This window comes from Clupea harengus, chromosome 17 (genome assembly GCF_900700415.2).
Source record: "Clupea harengus chromosome 17, Ch_v2.0.2, whole genome shotgun sequence".
Taxonomy (NCBI): domain Eukaryota; kingdom Metazoa; phylum Chordata; class Actinopteri; order Clupeiformes; family Clupeidae; genus Clupea; species Clupea harengus.
The window spans coordinates 15,157,420-15,175,552 of NC_045168.1; the positions used below are offsets into that span (position 1 = coordinate 15,157,420).

The following is an 18,133-nucleotide window of genomic DNA, read 5'->3' on the forward strand; positions in this document are numbered from 1 at the left end:
TTCAAAAGTGATCACAACCACTCACTGTGTGAAGCAATTTGCCTTTATTGTGTGTAGTCAATCAAGTTATCTTCTGTCCCTTCGTTTGAAGCATACATTTTAGCTCCGGCATTGGTCTCCCATTATTGATCACTTCACGTTGGATTGAAAGTCCAGTTTTGAGAAATGCTTGATCGTAACGGTGTTAATTATCGGAGGGCGTGTGTTATCAGCAAACGTTCGCGTTTTCGTGTCAACCCATTATTAAACTGAGCATATCATCTTTTAATCCATTATTAAACTTAGCATATAGCTACGGTAGCTTGGCTATAGAATCTTCCATTTTCAGCCCCCTACATTGAGGCAGAGGTAGTGTTTGCCTCCCCTCTTAATGTGGCTTTATGTCAGCTCAGCAAATTCAGCGATTTTGTTAGTGCCATTTGTTTCATTGTGTAAACCAGCTTTCACTATATAGATAATCTCCATTTCCATCCAATTTAGCTGATGACGATTAGTCAGACCGGTTCAGAGGCTGGTAGTCTGTCTGGGTCACAGGCTACAGCTAGCACGTCATGTACACCTCTAGCCCATCCTTTCTTCGAGGCAGGGAAAAATAAAATTACCGAGGAGAGGATCAACGAATGTCACCGAGCAGTGACTAAGTTTGTGGTGAAAGGTTTGCACCCTTTTACTACGGTAGATGCCCCAGATTTTCGTTAGGTTCATTTCTAGGAACATGTTTAAATTAAACAGAATACATTTTATTTAAGTTATGTAAGTTTTATTTTAAGTTCAAGAGGAATATGTATAAATGTTTTTGGTTATTTTTTTTTTTTTTATGTGTATATACATACTGTATATGGTGTGTGCAGCATTATAGAAAATTATATAAAAGAAAATTAATGTAAATAAACCCGTTTGTGCTCTTTTTTTCACCCCTTGCCCAATAAGAATCGATAAAAGAATCAATAAGGAATCGAATCGATAAGCAGGAATCGATAAGGCATCGGAATCGTTAAAATCTTATCAATTCTCATCCCTAGTCAGGAACGTGCGGGCAGGGGAGGCAGAGCAGAGCCTCACCTGTATTGACCTGTACTTTATCCTATAAAGTATTACCCGATATCTACAAAGTCTGCGAGTTCTTGAGTCCTTTATTAATCAACTGTCATCAACTGTCAGGTACATTCCCTGGTTTCCGGTTCACAGATAATTTCATAATAGAAGTCCTGATTCTATCAGTACTAAACATTACATCACCTGTCATCATGAAAAGTAAAAAACAAATAACGATCAAATACAATACAATAAATATCAATATTTCTCTACTGATCTGTGGTATAAATGTAATTTCTGCATGATTCCAATCATTTCGAGGATCTTTATAATCAAAATCGCTGAATTTGCGCATGTCCTGTTCAAACAGACAGGAGACGGTGAGGCAGCGAAAAACTGTGCCTCATCTCAGATTGCGCCACCCCTCACAAACTGGGTTGAGCGCATGCATATAACCTATTTAGTCTTGCTGATCTGACATAAAACCGCAGTGAAAAAACAGAGTGGAGGCAAACAGTACATCTGCCTCAATGAAGGGGACGTGCGAAGCTCACCGGTCGGTTTTATGCTTCTTCTGCCGTTGCTCTTCTTCTACACTTATATTTGACCTTGACCGCGAAAATGGAAGATTCTATAGCTAAGCTAAAATATTTCTCAAAACTGGACTTTCAATCAAAACGTGAAGTGATCAATAATGAGAGGCCAATGTAAAACGGTATGTATGCTTCAAAATGTATGCTTCAAACGTCGGGACAGAAGATAACTCGATCGTCTACTCACATTCAAAGCCAAATTGCTCTGAACATTTTTGGAACCTCAAGAATAGATTTGTTTTTAACGCACAGCGGAGACTAAATATTAGCAAGGGGGGGGCTTCTCCCCCCTTCTTCGCTAACATTACATTGATAACTAGGCTAGTGACAATGGCCCCAACATTTTAAGATACTAGGGCAGGGGTACTCAATTAGAAAGCCAAAAGGTCGACTCGCCAAATTTCCATTCAGTCCAGGGTCCGGAACACTGAATCCAAAAACATAATGTTGAGTTGTGGTGCACTGTTGCTGCAGTTATCTTTAGCCGTTCTTGGCGTATTTATTTAACAGGCTTCTGACACATCAGTCTCACGGTCAGAGGAGCTAACTTCAACTTACTAACTAACATATGGCAAATCGGCCTTTATAGTCTGTACCCTAGTGCCACCCTGTGGCGTAACCATATATACATACCACAGTACAGCATTACATACATCTGAGTACATAATGAACATATCTGAACACCCCCACTTGTACTCAGGTTGATATACTTCAAGCAAAAGAAACACAGAAAAACAGAATGAATGTGAACCTCTGTCATACACATATCACTCTCCAAAAAGAGCACTTGCAAACCTCTTTAGTTTCAACTTATTTACAGGTTTGGTCATTATATCAGCAATCATGTTATCGGTAGAACAATACATCAAAATCACCCTTCCCTCAATCACAGTTGACCTGATAAAGTGGTACTTTATGTCAAAGTGTTTACACCTCTGTCTGTTTACAGGGTTTTTGGCAAGAGCTATTGTCCCCTGATTGTCCTCATGTACAATAGTTTGTGTGTAATTGTAGTTATCTATACCCCCTAGTAACTGCTCCAGGTATAGACACTCCTGTATGGTTGAAGCCAGTGCTATGTATTCTGCCTCGCAGGTGGGTAGCGCAACTGTGGGTTGTTTTCTAGTCTTCCACAAGACTAGAGAGCTGTTCTGACTAAGACTGACACAGTATCCTGTGGTACTGCGTCTGTCACTGGTATCAGCCGCACAGTCAGCATCACTGTAGGCTTGTATACCTAGCTCCTCACTGTCATTTCTCCTAAAGCTTAACCCTTTCTCTGCAGTGCCTTTGAGATACCTTAGTACGTGCTTCACAGTGACCCACTGCTCCTCTGTAGGCTCTGCAAAGTACTGTGATAATCTGCTCACTACAAAACTTAAATCTGGTCTGGTACAAGTAGTCAGGTATATAAGACTACCTACAGCCTCCCTGTACATCCTGACATCTTCCATCTTTACTGCATCGTCAGTATACTCTAGCTTCTGCTCACAGGGTGTTTCTCTGGTCCTACAATCTTGCATATTAAAACGCTGTAGTATCTTGTTAGTGTACCTTTCCTGTGACATCTTTACACATCTATCTGATTGACTGAAATCAATACCCAGAAAATGTTTGAGTTTGCCTAAATCTTTCATCTTAAACTTTTCTGCGAGCATCTCTTTCACCTCTTTCAGTCTCTCTTCATTGCTTGCTGCAATGATCAAGTCATCGACCCATGTGATTATGATCACCTTCCCTTCTTTTGACTCTTTGGCATAAACACAGTGGTCGGCTGGGTTTTGAGTGAATCCATCCTCAGTAAGGCAATTGTGCAAAACCCTATTCTAATTTCGGCCGGACTGTTTAAGACCGTAGTAGTCTTTAGAGGGGGGTATGTGTCATAATTGGAGTAATGAGGGGTCATAAAAGGGTTATTAATATGACAATTTGGACAGATGGAGACTTTGTTGTATGTTTGGATATCAGCTTGCTTGTCATATTGGAGTGATGGGACAGGTCCTCTGACAGGTCATAAATATATCCCCCCCTTTCTCCCCCCTCCACAGAGCCAGTTGAGATCTAAAAATGGTGTGAATCGCTTTGATAGTAAGGTGCTATCTGAGAGGATGAGATTTCCCGCCGTATCAATGGTGTTTCTGACCAGGATCTATCCTGTTGTCATAGTAGGGGGTCAGGATGGGGCTAGTGAAGGTGTTACCCCAAGTAAGCCATATGGCTTATCAAAAAGGGTGATGAATAAAAAAAAAGAGCAAATGGCCCCCACACACACACACACACACACACACACACACACACACGACGTCGTGAAGACCGACCCAGTAAAAGGGTTGGGTTTCTTTTAGCCTGTGTATAAAGAGTCTAGATGCCAGATCTACAAAGCTAGGAGTTAAAGCATTTGAGACAGTGCTAAAAAGACTATAATGGCTGCAATGAATAGTGATACATCCATGAACACCCCGACTAGCATTATCAGTATGGACTCTGAAATAACTGGCGCACCTAGAAGAAGAACAAATCCACAGGATTGTAAGACCAGATTTCTATTAGCAGTACCAGGTAGTCTGAGATATGAATGGCCATTACCTGGTGGTCTCATAGCTGGCTATATTTTTGATGATACAGAACGATGTGTGACACTATATAAGTTGGCCACACCAGGGCTGGAATTTACAAACGATATGCCGCATATTACCTATAGTGCTGAGGGCTGGAAAATGTCTAGGGCTAAAATCTAGAAAGACCTGGGTGTGTCGAAAGCGGATGGGGACCGTGTTTTCAAGAATATTGATACCTTGTTCAAATGGTTTCTGCTTGAAGACCGCCTCGAGGGGATTAAAATGCGGCTATTCTGATATCCATGAAGTGGATAGCGTCACAGGGTGCCCCCCACAGTGACGCACACACCCCTTTTCAAGCGTTGAAAAAGGGGCTCAACCGATCCATGCCGTTACAGAAATGACCATGCCTTCTACGACTACTGGCCTCACAGCAGCAATGATGGATTCCGGAGCCGCAACACTCAATGATACTATGGAAGACACAGCCTCCGAAACCATCGCAACCCCCGAGAACGACGCAGTATTGACAAACAGGGTTACACCAGCTGATCTACCATCCGAAATCGATCAGGATTGTATATACATCACTTCAGAAGACGAGTCAGATGGTGAGACCTCAAATTCCACATCGCCTGATGACACCCCAATCATGATGACCCGCAGGATGGATAGAAAGGGGCCTACAACTTTTGAATTACCAATCAGACGCAATACGGGTTGGGCGACTTCCAAAGCCGGTGTTTTCAGCGTTGCTACGGACTCAGCAAACAGTGGAATCAGCGCAAGCGGGTCAAACGGTGTGACGCCTATAGCTTTGGGGGCTACAACCTTTGAATTACCAATCAGACGCAATACGGGTTGGGCGACTTCCAAACCCGGTATTTTCAGCGTTGCTACGGACTCACCAAACAGTGGAATCAGCGCAAGCGGGTCAAACGGTATGCCGCCTACAGCTATAATCACAATGTCAGAGCTATCACCCAAAATCATCAAAGCGTGTGTATTTGTCATGTTAAATCGTGTTATCACCAAAATGCTACAGGAGGTCTGTAATGGCTGTGATGTGGATCATCCGAGCCAGCTGCAGCATCGATGTCTTTTTGAAGAGGCATCGATGTTCTATACCGACAACAGTGACCGAGTGAAAACCAGACTTTATCAAACGTCTATGTTGCAGGTCCTGGCGCACGTCTGTACTACAAAAGGGGTCATACCCCTCAAGCTAAGAATGCGAGGGGCGTCGGATATGATCCTCTGGGAGCTGGCAGAGTCTGAAGTAGGTGACTACCACATTGACGCGTCATATGACTTCATCGACGGACCCACTGGAGCCAGGGGCGGCCCTAGCACATTTGGCGCTCTAGGCGAGCTTCACTCCTTCACTCCACCCCCCCCCCAATACAAAATATTTTGTTCCCCCACGAAAACGGAATTGCTACTTTCAAACGCTATTTTGCCCTGTAAGACTGCATTTCTTTCACATAAACACAACAACGATCGCAACGATGAACAAACATTAATTCAAGAACAAATCACTGAGAAAATGTCACGCCTGTGCTGGACTACGCTCCGGCCACGCCCCCTGTTGAACTGTTTATGGACACACACACACCTCCACGTCATCTTCCCAATCGCCTGCAAATAATGTTTTCTTAGTCTTCTAAAAGTGAATCTAAAATGATATAACAAAAGTATGTATTATCATCATTTGTTAAATGTAGCTATTATGTAGTTATTAAGCATTTTGGTGTATTTGGACAGCCTGACATTTTTTATTCCAAGATGCATAGCTCTTGATTAGTTGAATCATGTCTAATTAAACTGGCTAGCTCGCTCCACCAAAACTAAAGCTGTCCAAATTTGATTACTCAAATTTTTATGACGCAAAATGATGCAAATTGCGGTACAGCTGAACTTGAACTGATGTTTCGACTGAATGGCAATAACAAGGAACGTCACAAGTCACTGGCTAGCTAGCGTTAGCTAACTAGCAAGATTACATACAAACCATTCGCTAAAGTTGACAATACAACACTTGGATTTTTACCAGTATTCCTCACATATTGACAAGTTGCCGTGTTTGGCTTCCTTAATGGGTGTGCTATGCAACGAGTAAGATATGTGTAGTGTTGTTGCACTGGCTATTGGCTTTATATGTGCGCCGCTATTTTAATCATGTCTTTTTTTTTGTATAATGTAGAATAAATGGACATATCATTTTTGATATACCCGCCTCTGTAAAATCCTTAAAGAACTATGTGACAGTGAGTAGGAAAACTTTCAATGATAAGGTACATCTTTTCTTCTTAACTCCACTAAAGTGCCGCGGGCAATTCACGCATTCGTGAACGTTTTCTTATCTGGAATTCATTCTAGGCTAGAACAGGATTTAAGGATGTACCTTTGTCCTTGGCACGTTTCTTTTCTTCTTCCTTTCTTTTCTTCCTAAATTGCGCCCCGGATGGCTTTTGCCTCTTCATTATTTAACCAAACGCCTCACTGTGCTAGCATGTTCTGACAACCCCAAGGACGTACGTACCCCTTCCGTTTTCGATTTTTGGCTCATTTTACCCTAATGTTAGATTTTTTTTGTATGTCAAAATATTGGTTGGAGATATAGAAGGGGGCGCAAAAAAAACTCTGTCCAGCAAAAAAATTCTTGTTTTTTTTTTTTCTTTTGCTGGGCGCAGTTTTTTGCGCCCCCCTCTGAGTGGCGCCCTAGGCGACCGCCTATACCGCCTGTAGGAAAAACCGCCCCTGACTGGAGCCGTTATTGAAGCAGCGATGGATGCATGCTGTTGTACTTTTTAGTTCAGGAATAAAAGTACTCGTAGGCTGATTCGTGTTGAACACCTTGCATGTAACGTTTAATAACTACGGCTCCAAGACACAGATATCGCGATCACACATCACTCATAAGGTTGCCAGGTACAAACATAATCCCCGACTAACAGACCACTTCTACAATATACTACACATGCTGGGTTTGGCATTGAAGCAGCACTCGCGACCTGGTGGGTCATGAAAAAGCAGACCTGAACACTGCTACAAGATGGGGAATTATCTAGATCGAAACAAGCGGGCAGCTGAGCATGTCAAGAGACGTGTGAAATATGAACTTTATGCATTGTTGTGTAATACCATAGTTAATGATTCACGATATATTATACAACTTTTACAGTGTCTAGACAGCGACTACTTGGTCTCAAAAAACAAATGTGTGCAGCCAGGACATTATCTACTGATTGGGTGGATATTGTACATAGGGGTGCTAATGTAACAAGACCGTGGCATATTTCATTACGGGTCATTTTAGAACACCTGATCTTGGGTCATCAGGGTGATTTCAACCTGGGTCATATTATTGTTGTATGTACATATGTTGTCGATATATGTACCGCTAATCTAAGTAAAAGTAAAACGAGTGATGTTTACACAATAGTAGAGAGTTTGGTTGATACGCTGGTAGATAAACGTTTTGATACATGTGTTACATTTTTTAAATATTTGGATACTTATTGTAGTTGATCACATTATTGTAAAAAGGTATCTCTGACTATTTAATAAAACCATATGCTTGTATACGGGGTTGTGTCATTTGTTGTTAGATGTCTAACATGTCAGAACTTCTGAAAGCCGCATACTACGACCCTTCAAGCGAGGGCTGCTACGGTGGCCAAGATCGTTTGAAAAACGCTGTTTTCAATGCCACAGGGATCCAGTTACCAGCGCGCCAAGTATCAGAATGGTTAGCGGGTGAAGAAGCCTACACACTACACAAAGCCACACGGATTAATTACAAAAGAAACAGAGTCATAGTATATGGTATAGACAGACAATTTCAAGCAGATCTTGTGGATATGACTATGTACTCAAAGGAGAATGACAACGTTAAGGAAACGCAAACTACGGAAGCCAGGAGAGGAGAACGCGAAAGTACAGAGATAGGTCACATGTATGTTAGATGAACAGAGTTGACAGTAATAAAAGTTAATAACAACTAGCTTTCACACTGGTGCTATACCAGCGACCATGGACGATTACCAACGTTTCCTCTAACGTCATAGGACGTTGACCAGAACGTTATGGTGTGACGGGGCCTTAATGACTGAAGTGAAATATTTTAGGATGATCAGGTTATGACTGAACGTTTTGCCTCCTAGGTTTCCGTCAACGTCATTATTCGTCAACTAGGTTTAACAGCTGTGATTGATTGTACTAGGGCCCCAGTTACACTCATCAGTTTAATTAAATTATATATATATATAGCGCCAAAACAATAAAAATGGCCTCAAGGCGCTTTACAGCCCAAGAGCAAGGAAATCCTCCCTTTTAAAAGGAAGAAACGTTAACACCTTAAAAGTGGCATGCCCTGAAATATGTTGTTAATGTTTTTATTGTCTATTACATTATTAAAGGGTGTGTATGATGTTTCATAAATGTTTTTTTTTTACCTCGTTTAGGCGTAGCCTTTTCCCATGATCCCCTCTGACTCCCTGGGGGTATTCGTCGTAGCTCGCTAAACGGTTTAGCGAGCTAATTTTCAGGCTAAGATAAAAAACGCCCCTCTTTTTGGTTCGTGGAAGCAACTTTTGATAAATCACCATAGTTACATATCGATTAGCACTAACCTGCTCCAGGGCAGGCTAACTTAAGTGTAGCTGGATAAGCTTGCCACACCCCCGGAAAAAGGAGGGATCCCATTGACCAAGGACTGATATTAGAGTTAGATTAGCGGAGGGAGAGAGTTCTTTGCGATCGCCAAGATCCATTATTCTTGTATGAGCGCTAACGATTCAGCCGACAAGGAATCATTAATTTACAAGACCTTCTCGAGTCATTTATTGCAAACACCACATTGACTGTCTTGCGCTTTTTTGCGAGTGGTACATTTTTGTAGTGTCAGTGATGCGGAGAACAAAGCACTCATAATTATATGAGTGTTATTAGTACACCATAGCATATCATTATTGTAGAAAATGATTACGGTGGACTCATGATAAGAATAGAGAGAAATACAGACAATTTATTTTCACTGCTTCAATTTATTGCATTTGTTATTAATACATTTAGTCATTTAACAGACGCTTTTATTCAAAGCGACTTCCAAGGAAATGTAAAACTACATCGAGGAAGGAGGTGGGGGGATTTTGAACTCGCAAACATGCAGATGCAAACCGGTAGATGAAACCTCTGTACCAGCTGACACTTGGCGTCAGGTATTCATACATAGATATCACCATATAAACATCCCAACACACCTTGCTCTCACAGCGGTGGTGGTGTTGAATTTTGCCATGATTATGGTCTTGTATTCTTCATAAGCGTTCATGTTCATCTCCTACTCGCCAGCGGAGAAAAAAAGAGCCCTTTTCTTTGAGTTTAGAACCATTATACCGTTGGAAAATCATGGTTTTGGTGATCGACCTTTCCTGCCTTTTGAAGTAGGACGTGCACGCGCAGATGCCATGATAACTTTAGCCTGCTTGAAATTAACCACATGATTAGGATGCGGGTCAGCCGTTAACGAACCGATATTTGCTGTTCTCAATCAGCTCGCTAATCTTAACGGGCTAAAAGGCCAATTGATTAACTTAGCTTCAATCCTACGACGAACGTACCCCCTGTCTCCTTCTTCTAGCCTTTATCTCAGGCTATCAATCCATCCTGTGGCAACTGTCTGAGCCTGAATTGTATTGTAGGGATTTTGATGTACCAATATGTTTCTTAAATGTTTTAGATGGAACACATCGTGAGCGTCCCCCTATCAGAGAGCAGTGACTCTGCACCTCAAATGTGTAGTGAACGCATCTGGAGTCATAGCTATTGCATTTCACTTTCGTGACACGGTTACTGTAGACTGGGCTTCCAGCTATGTGTGCGTTGTCCAACGGGAAGTCTGTCTACACCGCCACCATCACAGAGGCTACGACTGCTGAAGTTGATGTTGACCGTACATACTGTCAAAATATAGTGCTAAAGGGGCAGAAATTTTACATAAATAGAACTACTGCGATTTATAGGTCATTTGGGGGGTGAGCCCCTTGTTATCTGTGCTTGATTTTTGTTTTTATTTTATCGTTCGTTTGTTTCGTTCATTTAAATTTCAATACATCATAAAGTGTTAAGTTCAATAAAAGATTGGCGTTGATGGCATGTGTCATGGTTCTTCTTCTACAATGGGTTTAGTGAAGTCCCACTCTATGCCACTACAACACTAACATCATAAAGCCAAGTGCATTAATAGTATAGCTGAAGCAGACTTGTAAAAGTAATGCAAAAAGTTACTTTCCCTAGTGAGTAATTACTTTTTAAATGCAGTAATTTGATCACGTTTTGTAAGAGGAAACTAGTAACCGTCACCAATTACTAAATTTCAGTAACACTGGTGCCCAATAAGGTCTGCATAATAGGTCTGCACGTGTTGCACCTACTTGAGAGGACCATGATACAGGACAGCTGTGTGACCCATTTCCCATTAGTGCATGAATCTGAAAGCACCCTAACTTACCAGTAGGGGTCAGTGTGTTTAAAGATCACCCTTTGGAACTTCAAACAAAATAGAAACTAACTACATCACCTTACACTGATACTGTGAGGACTCCACATTGGTTTATGGAGAATGTGCTTTCTACATTGCAAAAAAAAAAAATCATGTACCCTCGCTTGTTTATATCATCAATAAGAAAAATAACAACATTGTAAACAAACTTAAATGAACACACAAGCAAAAAGCCACAGAAAATATACCAATGTAAAATTAGGTCAGGCAAGCACAACATCTAGCCCAGTCATCCACAGGAGCAGTGGTATAAACCGCTCCTTCACTGAGAGGAGCTTTCAGTATGTGGTAGACTACTGAGCTGTATATGTCCTGGATCTTGATCCAACTAGCCGATCTGCAGAGGCACATCGTGGACCTGCTGATCGCACCGCTCCTTCTGATGACCAGCAGCAGCCAACAACCCTCAGAACACACCTTGAGTCTGGCCTGGTGCTCGACCACCCGGTCCTGTACCCGACCCAGGAGATAGCCTACGGGTAAAGAAAGGGGAACTCACCAGTGCCCTGATTAGGTCTGGTATTATAGCACCAGTGCCCTGATTAGGTCTGGTATTATAGCACCAGTGCCCTGATTAGGTCTGGTATTATAGCACCAGTGCCCTGATTAGGTCTGGTATTGCAGCACCAGTGCCCTGATGAGGTCTGGTATTATAGCGGAAAAGCACCTGTGAGAGAGAGGGGGCCCAATACTTCCACGATGCAGGCAGTGGGCGTAGCAGGGTGATAAGCGTTTTATTGAAATGCTTGCACTGCAGGGTTTGTAAGGGACTTCGCTAATCCATACAAGCAGAAGAGCTGGTGGAGTAAAGGACTCTCAAAGCTCCTACCTTGGTCTGAGTGAATACAGCTCGCAACTCAGAACTTGAAAATCCATGGCGTCAGAAGGACCGGGGCCACGGTAGAAGCATGCTGATCACGAGTAGGGACAGCAACAGTGTATTTGATGAACAAACCACTCATGATGGGGACATTGTGTAATCCATTCTTGGATGGCTCCAACACTGTGATATCTATGGTAAGATCTATTTTGGCCTAGATGCAGGAGGCCCAAAAAAATGTGGTGCTGGTCCAAAATCTTTTGCAACTTCGCAACGATTGCACTCTTGGCACAATCACTGCTCTATGTCCGAAGACATCCCCGTTGGGTGACAGCGCTTTCGTACCAGTTCAGTGATCCACTCAATGCTTGGTGGCCATGTTCCAGCGTCTCCTTTTTGAGGACTACAGGCAGGATGGAGATTCTTCTCACCCCCATCTGGGTGGAGCGGACCCTCTCTTCCTCCATCAGGCGGTCCCATTGGCACAATAGGTCTGGGGACCCGTTGTCCCTCGTCTGGGGTAAGCCTGACCTGTTTCCTCCTAAACACCAAGACATCCTTCAGGATCCTTCCTTGCCTCCTACACAGAACGAATGTCAGAGAGAGGATGGCACAGAAGGACAGATGCCATAGACTGAGTCACAGACATCATGAAGTCCAGGCATGAGGCTTGCTGGAGGTGCATTGGGACCGGAGTGTTGGGAAGGGCCTGTACCTGGTGCAACGCACCGTCAATAGTTACGCCAGTGGCTATTTAAATATTATCTCTAATTGAAATTGTGTTAAAAATGAATTTACACATTTACATTTGTCTTAGTCCATAAATCTAGTTGTTAAAAAAGTCAAAATGTCCATTGCTACTTGAACATGAATCTGCACACACTGGCCCTGATTCTGGAGGAGCCTTTTTATTGGGAATCAACAAAATCTCTAAAACAGGAAAGGTACTCTGTTCACATGTTACAATTAGGTTTCAAATCCATCCATGTTTTTGATATGTTACAGTCTGACGTTTTTGACTGCATAGATCGACAACAAGAGTTATATTTTTGAAAGATTTTAGTTTATTGTAAATAATACATACAGTAATGAAAAATGTAGTTAATCACAAAAGAGAGAAAATTCTAGGGCTGAGAAGTGGATGTGTGAACATGTGTGCCATGAGAGCATCACTACAGTGTTGGAGGGAGACAGAGAAAGTGTCTGTGGAAGAAAAAAGGTGATAATATGGTGTATGGTGATAGTATAATAAACTGAGGTATTTATTTAACTGAAATATTGTTTTTTGGAAATATGACGGTAACTTAGCCAAATAGAAAGGACAACCCTCCCACAAATATTCATGAGGTAAAATGGTTTTAGTACTAGTCCTGCAGATGAAAAGTAAGCTTGTGCATCTACCACATTATGTTACCACATGAAGTAAGTTTCTGTGGTAAAAAACCTTCTGTGTAGATAACGGCACAAATGTCCTGTCTTCATGACATTAAAGCAAGTGATGTTCATTGTTTAGTCCAATATAGAAACTCAAATGACCCAAAAGCTAGGCTAGAAGGGCTGAATGAAGAAAGAAACTTTGTGTCAGAAACCTCTATCCATTTAAATTAGACATGAATGTTTAGATTCTGCTGGTATGTTGTCACTGACACAATCTGATTTTGCTTTTAGTATTGAGGAAAAAGCCAGGATACAGTGGCTCAGTGAATTTGGTGTGTATTTTGTGCAGAAGAGTCATTGTATCAGAGACACTGTAAAAAGACAGAGTCCCTGTCTTGTGATCAACATACACTCCTATTCTAGAGGTGGAGGTGGGCTTGTGAGGGAGTGACATTGCTTCATTATCATGTCTGAATGTGTAGCTTGATGAAGAGCAGTCCAAACTCCAAGACTTGTTATTGCATCCTAGAACACAATCATTAGCCCATCCTTTCCTTCTGAGCCCTTTGTATGATACAGCAATGCGAACATATGATCCTGACCACTCAACCTCCCAGTAGCAGTGTTTAGGTACAGCTTCTCTACACAGCACCTGATGCATTATATCAAATCTGTCTGGATGGTCAGGATATGAATGATTCACATTAGGGCAACATTCTACAACTCTGTTTCCTTCAGACAGTGTGAGGATATTATAAGCAGTGTTGGGATCCAGGGTTAGCTGGCAGGCATCTGAGGGAGGATAAAACATGACTCATTGAGCAGTGGTGATTAAGGGCATAATGGTTTAAATTATCACTATTAATAAATTATCATGTTCACTACCAGATAGAGCAGGGCACTATGTTCTCCTCTTGTATATGTGTGTGTGTGTATTTGTGTATTTGTTTATATTGCAGTACCGGTACATATATGTGTATCATATACTTACATGCTAGGAAATCCTCTCTGGTCGTGGGCTCAGGCAGTGATAGAAAGCTAACAAGCTCTGCTGTAAAGACAAAAAGGACACCTATCAACAACCACAACTTTCTGGGTCACATCAACATTGTATTCAGAAGTGATGTTTTCAAAGTCATGGCACTAATGCGTCTCATACCAGTTTTAGAAATGTCCTTTAGTCCCTGCTGGAGTGCATCCTCTAGTTTCCCCCTGAGCTGAGAAAGTCTTTCTTTTACTTCATCAAAAGACAGATCTGTGTGGACCGTGTGTCTAGGTGAGTTGTCAGGAGCAGAGGAGGAACAGAGAGACTGGAAACTCTACAATGAAACAGAAAAAAAGCCAAATGCAATTTAACAAACATAAGCCTTCCTCCAGGCCCTACTGGAGCATTTTGGCCCAGACCAAGGCATCCAGTGCCCTGCATCATGTATGGACACCGGAATTAGTGTGAAAATGAGGTACTGGTAATTTATTATTAAACAATTGAGGTGCAGGAGACTTTTAAAGACCTGTCCACTCTGACAAGTCCAGCTCCAGTCTAGTCCTAGTCAGATCAGATCGAATGCAATGCAAAATGGCACTGATGTTACAGGTTATGAATGTTTTATCATTTTAAATATTACAAATCACAATGCTTCTGCATGGGGTATTATTATTGTGTATTTTATTATCATTTTATTATTTTGTGTATATTATTGTGTAAATAAAGAAGAGTTGCCTTGGTTACATTTTCTTCTCTATTATGTTTACCTCATTACCAAAGAGCACCTGAATAGGAAACTGATGTTTTGAGTGACAGGTAGAGCGGTTTCAACAGTGACTTTTTACAGAACAGCAAAAATAAACTAATCTCTTCTGTGATAATGCATCAAATCTGAGTAGTGACAGCACCTGAAGGAAACAAATGTGGTTGTCAGTGTGTGAAAGCTGCTCCAGCTCAGCATCTCTCTTCTTCAGCTCAGCAATCTCCTGCTCCAGTTTCTCCATGAGTTCTTCAGCTCGACTCACTTCAGCCCTCTCCTGATCTCTGATCAGTTCTGTCACCTCAGAGCGTCTCCTCTCAATGGAGCGGATCATTTCAGTAAAGAACCTCTGACTGTCCTCCACTGCTGCCAGTGCAGAACTCTGTTTGGACATGAGACAACACACAAAACATGAATTTCTACAGCAGTCTTGTTATTTCCTCTGGTTGATACAACTCACCTGAAGAGTTTTCACAGCCTGTCTCAGGTCCTGCAGTTCATTCTCTTTTTCCTGGATTATCCGTTGGGATTTTCTCTGAGTATCTCCCAACGATTTCTGTGAACAGGTGAAGCTATTAGAGTTTTGTATTTCATGTATTGAAAAAATAAACAATATCATGTTTTAGTACTGCTAAAGTCACTTAAATGATTACAAAAAGTTAGAAGTCATCAACATCAACAGTTTGACTATTTTCATTTAACCATAACCCTGAACCCTAAAGATGTTGCTGTATCAAATGTGGGATTGAAATCAAGAAATGAGTCTGAGGAACAAAAACTGAGAATAAAGTCAGAGAATTCTGTTATTCACATTCATGTGTTTATGATAGAGAAATGTAATGAGGACATTGTTATTGTATTTTAATCTGCTTGCTTATCCTGTGTGCTGAGGCCTACAGGAGGCCTACTCTCTTGCTGAGGCAAACCACCTGTTTTTGTACTGATAGTCATGCACACCGCTCTTCTCTCAAGGACATATTCTGAGATCACTGCTGTAACTTCTGAAGAGATGGGACGGGAGAATGTCATGAAACCTTTTTTTTTCTACTCACATAAGGATGGCTGCGCCCAGCTCATCTTTGGAGTTTGTTCATGATATTTCGTTGTGACACATCTCCCTCTTTTGCAAAAGATAAAGCGCTGAAATTCTGATTGCTGGTCTCTGTCTCATTAATATTAACGTCTTGATATTAATTTATCTAACAGTTTATCAGTGCGCAATAACTGCTAATAATAATAGACTGCTGCTTCACAACCTCAGACCTCAGGTACGCCATGCACTTGACACGCTGCGGTTTGCCTACCAGGAGAAGGTGGGCGTGGAAGATGCCATTGTCTCGTCTACCTAATGCACAGGGCACACTCTTATCTGGACAAGGGGAAAGGTGCTGTGAGGATCATGTTCTTTGATTTCTCCAGTTTAACACCATCCAGCCCCTCCGACTGAGTGACAAGCTTGTGCAGATGGGTGTGAATGTCCACCTGGATCACCGACTACCTGACGGAGAGGCCACAGTTTGTCAGGCTGAAAGACTGCGTATCTGAGACTGTGTTGTGCAGCACCGGCGCTCCACAGGGGACTGTGCTCTCACCTGTCCTGTTCACCCTGTACACATCGGACTTCACCTACAACACGGAATCATGCCACATCCAGAAGTTCTCTGATGACTCTGCTGTTGTGGGATGTATCAGGGATGGACAGGAGGGTGAGTACAGGAGCCTGGTGGACAACTTTGTGCAGTGGTGCAGGCACAATCACCTGCAGCTTAACAACTCTAAGACCAAGGAGATGGTGGTGGACTTTAGGAGGTCTCAGCCTCCTCTGCTACCAGTCTCCATCGAGGGGGTCAGTGTGGAGGTGGTCCACACTTACAAATACCTAGGAGTGCATCTGGACAATAAACTGGACTGGTCAGCCAACATTGATGCAATCTACAAGAAGGGTCCGAGCCGGCTCTACTTCCTGAGGAGGTTGAGGTCCTTCAATGTCTGCAACAAACTCCTGCGCAAGTTTTACCAGTCTGTGGTTGCCAGCGTCCTCTTTTATACTGTGGTGTGCTGGGGAGGCAGCATAAAGAAGAGGGATGCGGGGCGACTGGACAGACTGGTGAGGAGGGTGGGAGCTGTTGTTGGCACTGAACTGGACTGCCTCACAACGGTGGCGGAGAGAAGGACCCTGAGTAGGTTGCTGACTATCTTGGACAATGTCCACCACCCACTACACAGTACTCTCAACAGACAGAAGAGCATATTCAGTGGCAGACTCCTGTCACTGTCATGCTCATCGGACAGGCTTTGTCCCCAGGGCCATTCAGCTTTTTAACGCCACGCAGAAGGGGAGGGGGAGGGAGATGGACTTCTCTGCATGAGTCTACCTCAGTCTGCCCTCCCCTGCTCATCTCATCTCAGCCCCATGCACAGACTTTACATATTCTGCACTATCACTTTGCTCTTTGCACTTTCCAAACACACACACGCACTAGATCACTATCTTGCACTACCCATCCTCACAAGCACAAGAACATTGTATTTTTTTGCACTATCCACACCAGCAGCACAAGATCACTTTCCTCCTGGACACCGACACTGTCAAAATCATTGCACTCTGTACAATAGGGTCAGACCCTTTCCTGTATCTGGAAACACTCTGTGTGAATATGTTCTCCCTATGTGTATGTATATGTGATTTATGTATGCATGTCGGTGGGTGTATAGTAAGTGTATATGTGTATAAGCTACTGGATGACCTAAATTTCCCTCGGGATAAATAAAGTATCTATCTATCTAACACATTTTAGCTGGAATGCCTTTGTCAGAATCAGGAGTACCGGATAAGCGAGTCTCACCTGTTTCTCAGTTCTCTCTGCTGCGACTGAAACTGTTTTATGTCCATTATGTTCATCCATGACACACAGCAAACATATGCATCTCTGATCAGTGCGACAGAAGACCTCTAGTAGTTTATCATGATGAGAGCAGATCAGATCTTCTAGTTTACCAGCAGCTTCAATCACTTTGTGTTTCTTCCCTGGGTTGAGATCATTATGAACTCTGAAGTGAGTTTCACAGTAAGAGGCCAGACACACCAGACAGGACTTGACTGCCTTTTGTTTTCTCCCAATGCAGACGTCACACTCCACATCTCCAGATCCAGCATAACAGTGAGCAGCTGGAGCAGCCTGGAGTCCAACAATCCTCAGCCTCTCCACCACTTCAGCCAGCATGGTGTTTCTGCCCAGAACTGGCCTTGGAGTGAAGGTCTGTCTGCACTGTGGACAGCTGTGGACTCCCTTCAAATCTTCCTTATCCCAGCAGCTCTTGATACAATCCATACAGAAACTGTGTCCACAGGGAATAGTCACAGGATCCTTCAGTAGATCAAGACAGATTGGACAGCTAAACTGGTCCTGACTCCATAAAACACTGGCCTCTGCCATTTT

At 42.6% G+C, this 18,133-nt stretch overlaps 1 protein-coding gene across 1 annotated transcript in view; it reads right to left on the bottom strand.

Moving 5' to 3' along the window:
• Positions 1-12,859: 12,859 nt before the first annotated feature.
• LOC105902672 overlaps positions 12,860-18,133 on the bottom strand; it is a 12,584-nt gene continuing 7,310 nt past the window's right edge. The window contains exons 7-12 of the mRNA XM_031584444.2: positions 17,540-18,130; positions 15,154-15,249; positions 14,842-15,075; positions 14,108-14,267; positions 13,940-13,999; positions 12,860-13,740 (exon numbers count right to left, since the gene is read on the bottom strand). Of these exons, the coding sequence (XP_031440304.1) occupies positions 13,211-13,740; positions 13,940-13,999; positions 14,108-14,267; positions 14,842-15,075; positions 15,154-15,249; positions 17,540-18,130 (1,671 nt within the window). The 3' untranslated portion in view covers positions 12,860-13,210. The remainder of the gene's footprint in view (positions 13,741-13,939; positions 14,000-14,107; positions 14,268-14,841; positions 15,076-15,153; positions 15,250-17,539; positions 18,131-18,133) is intronic.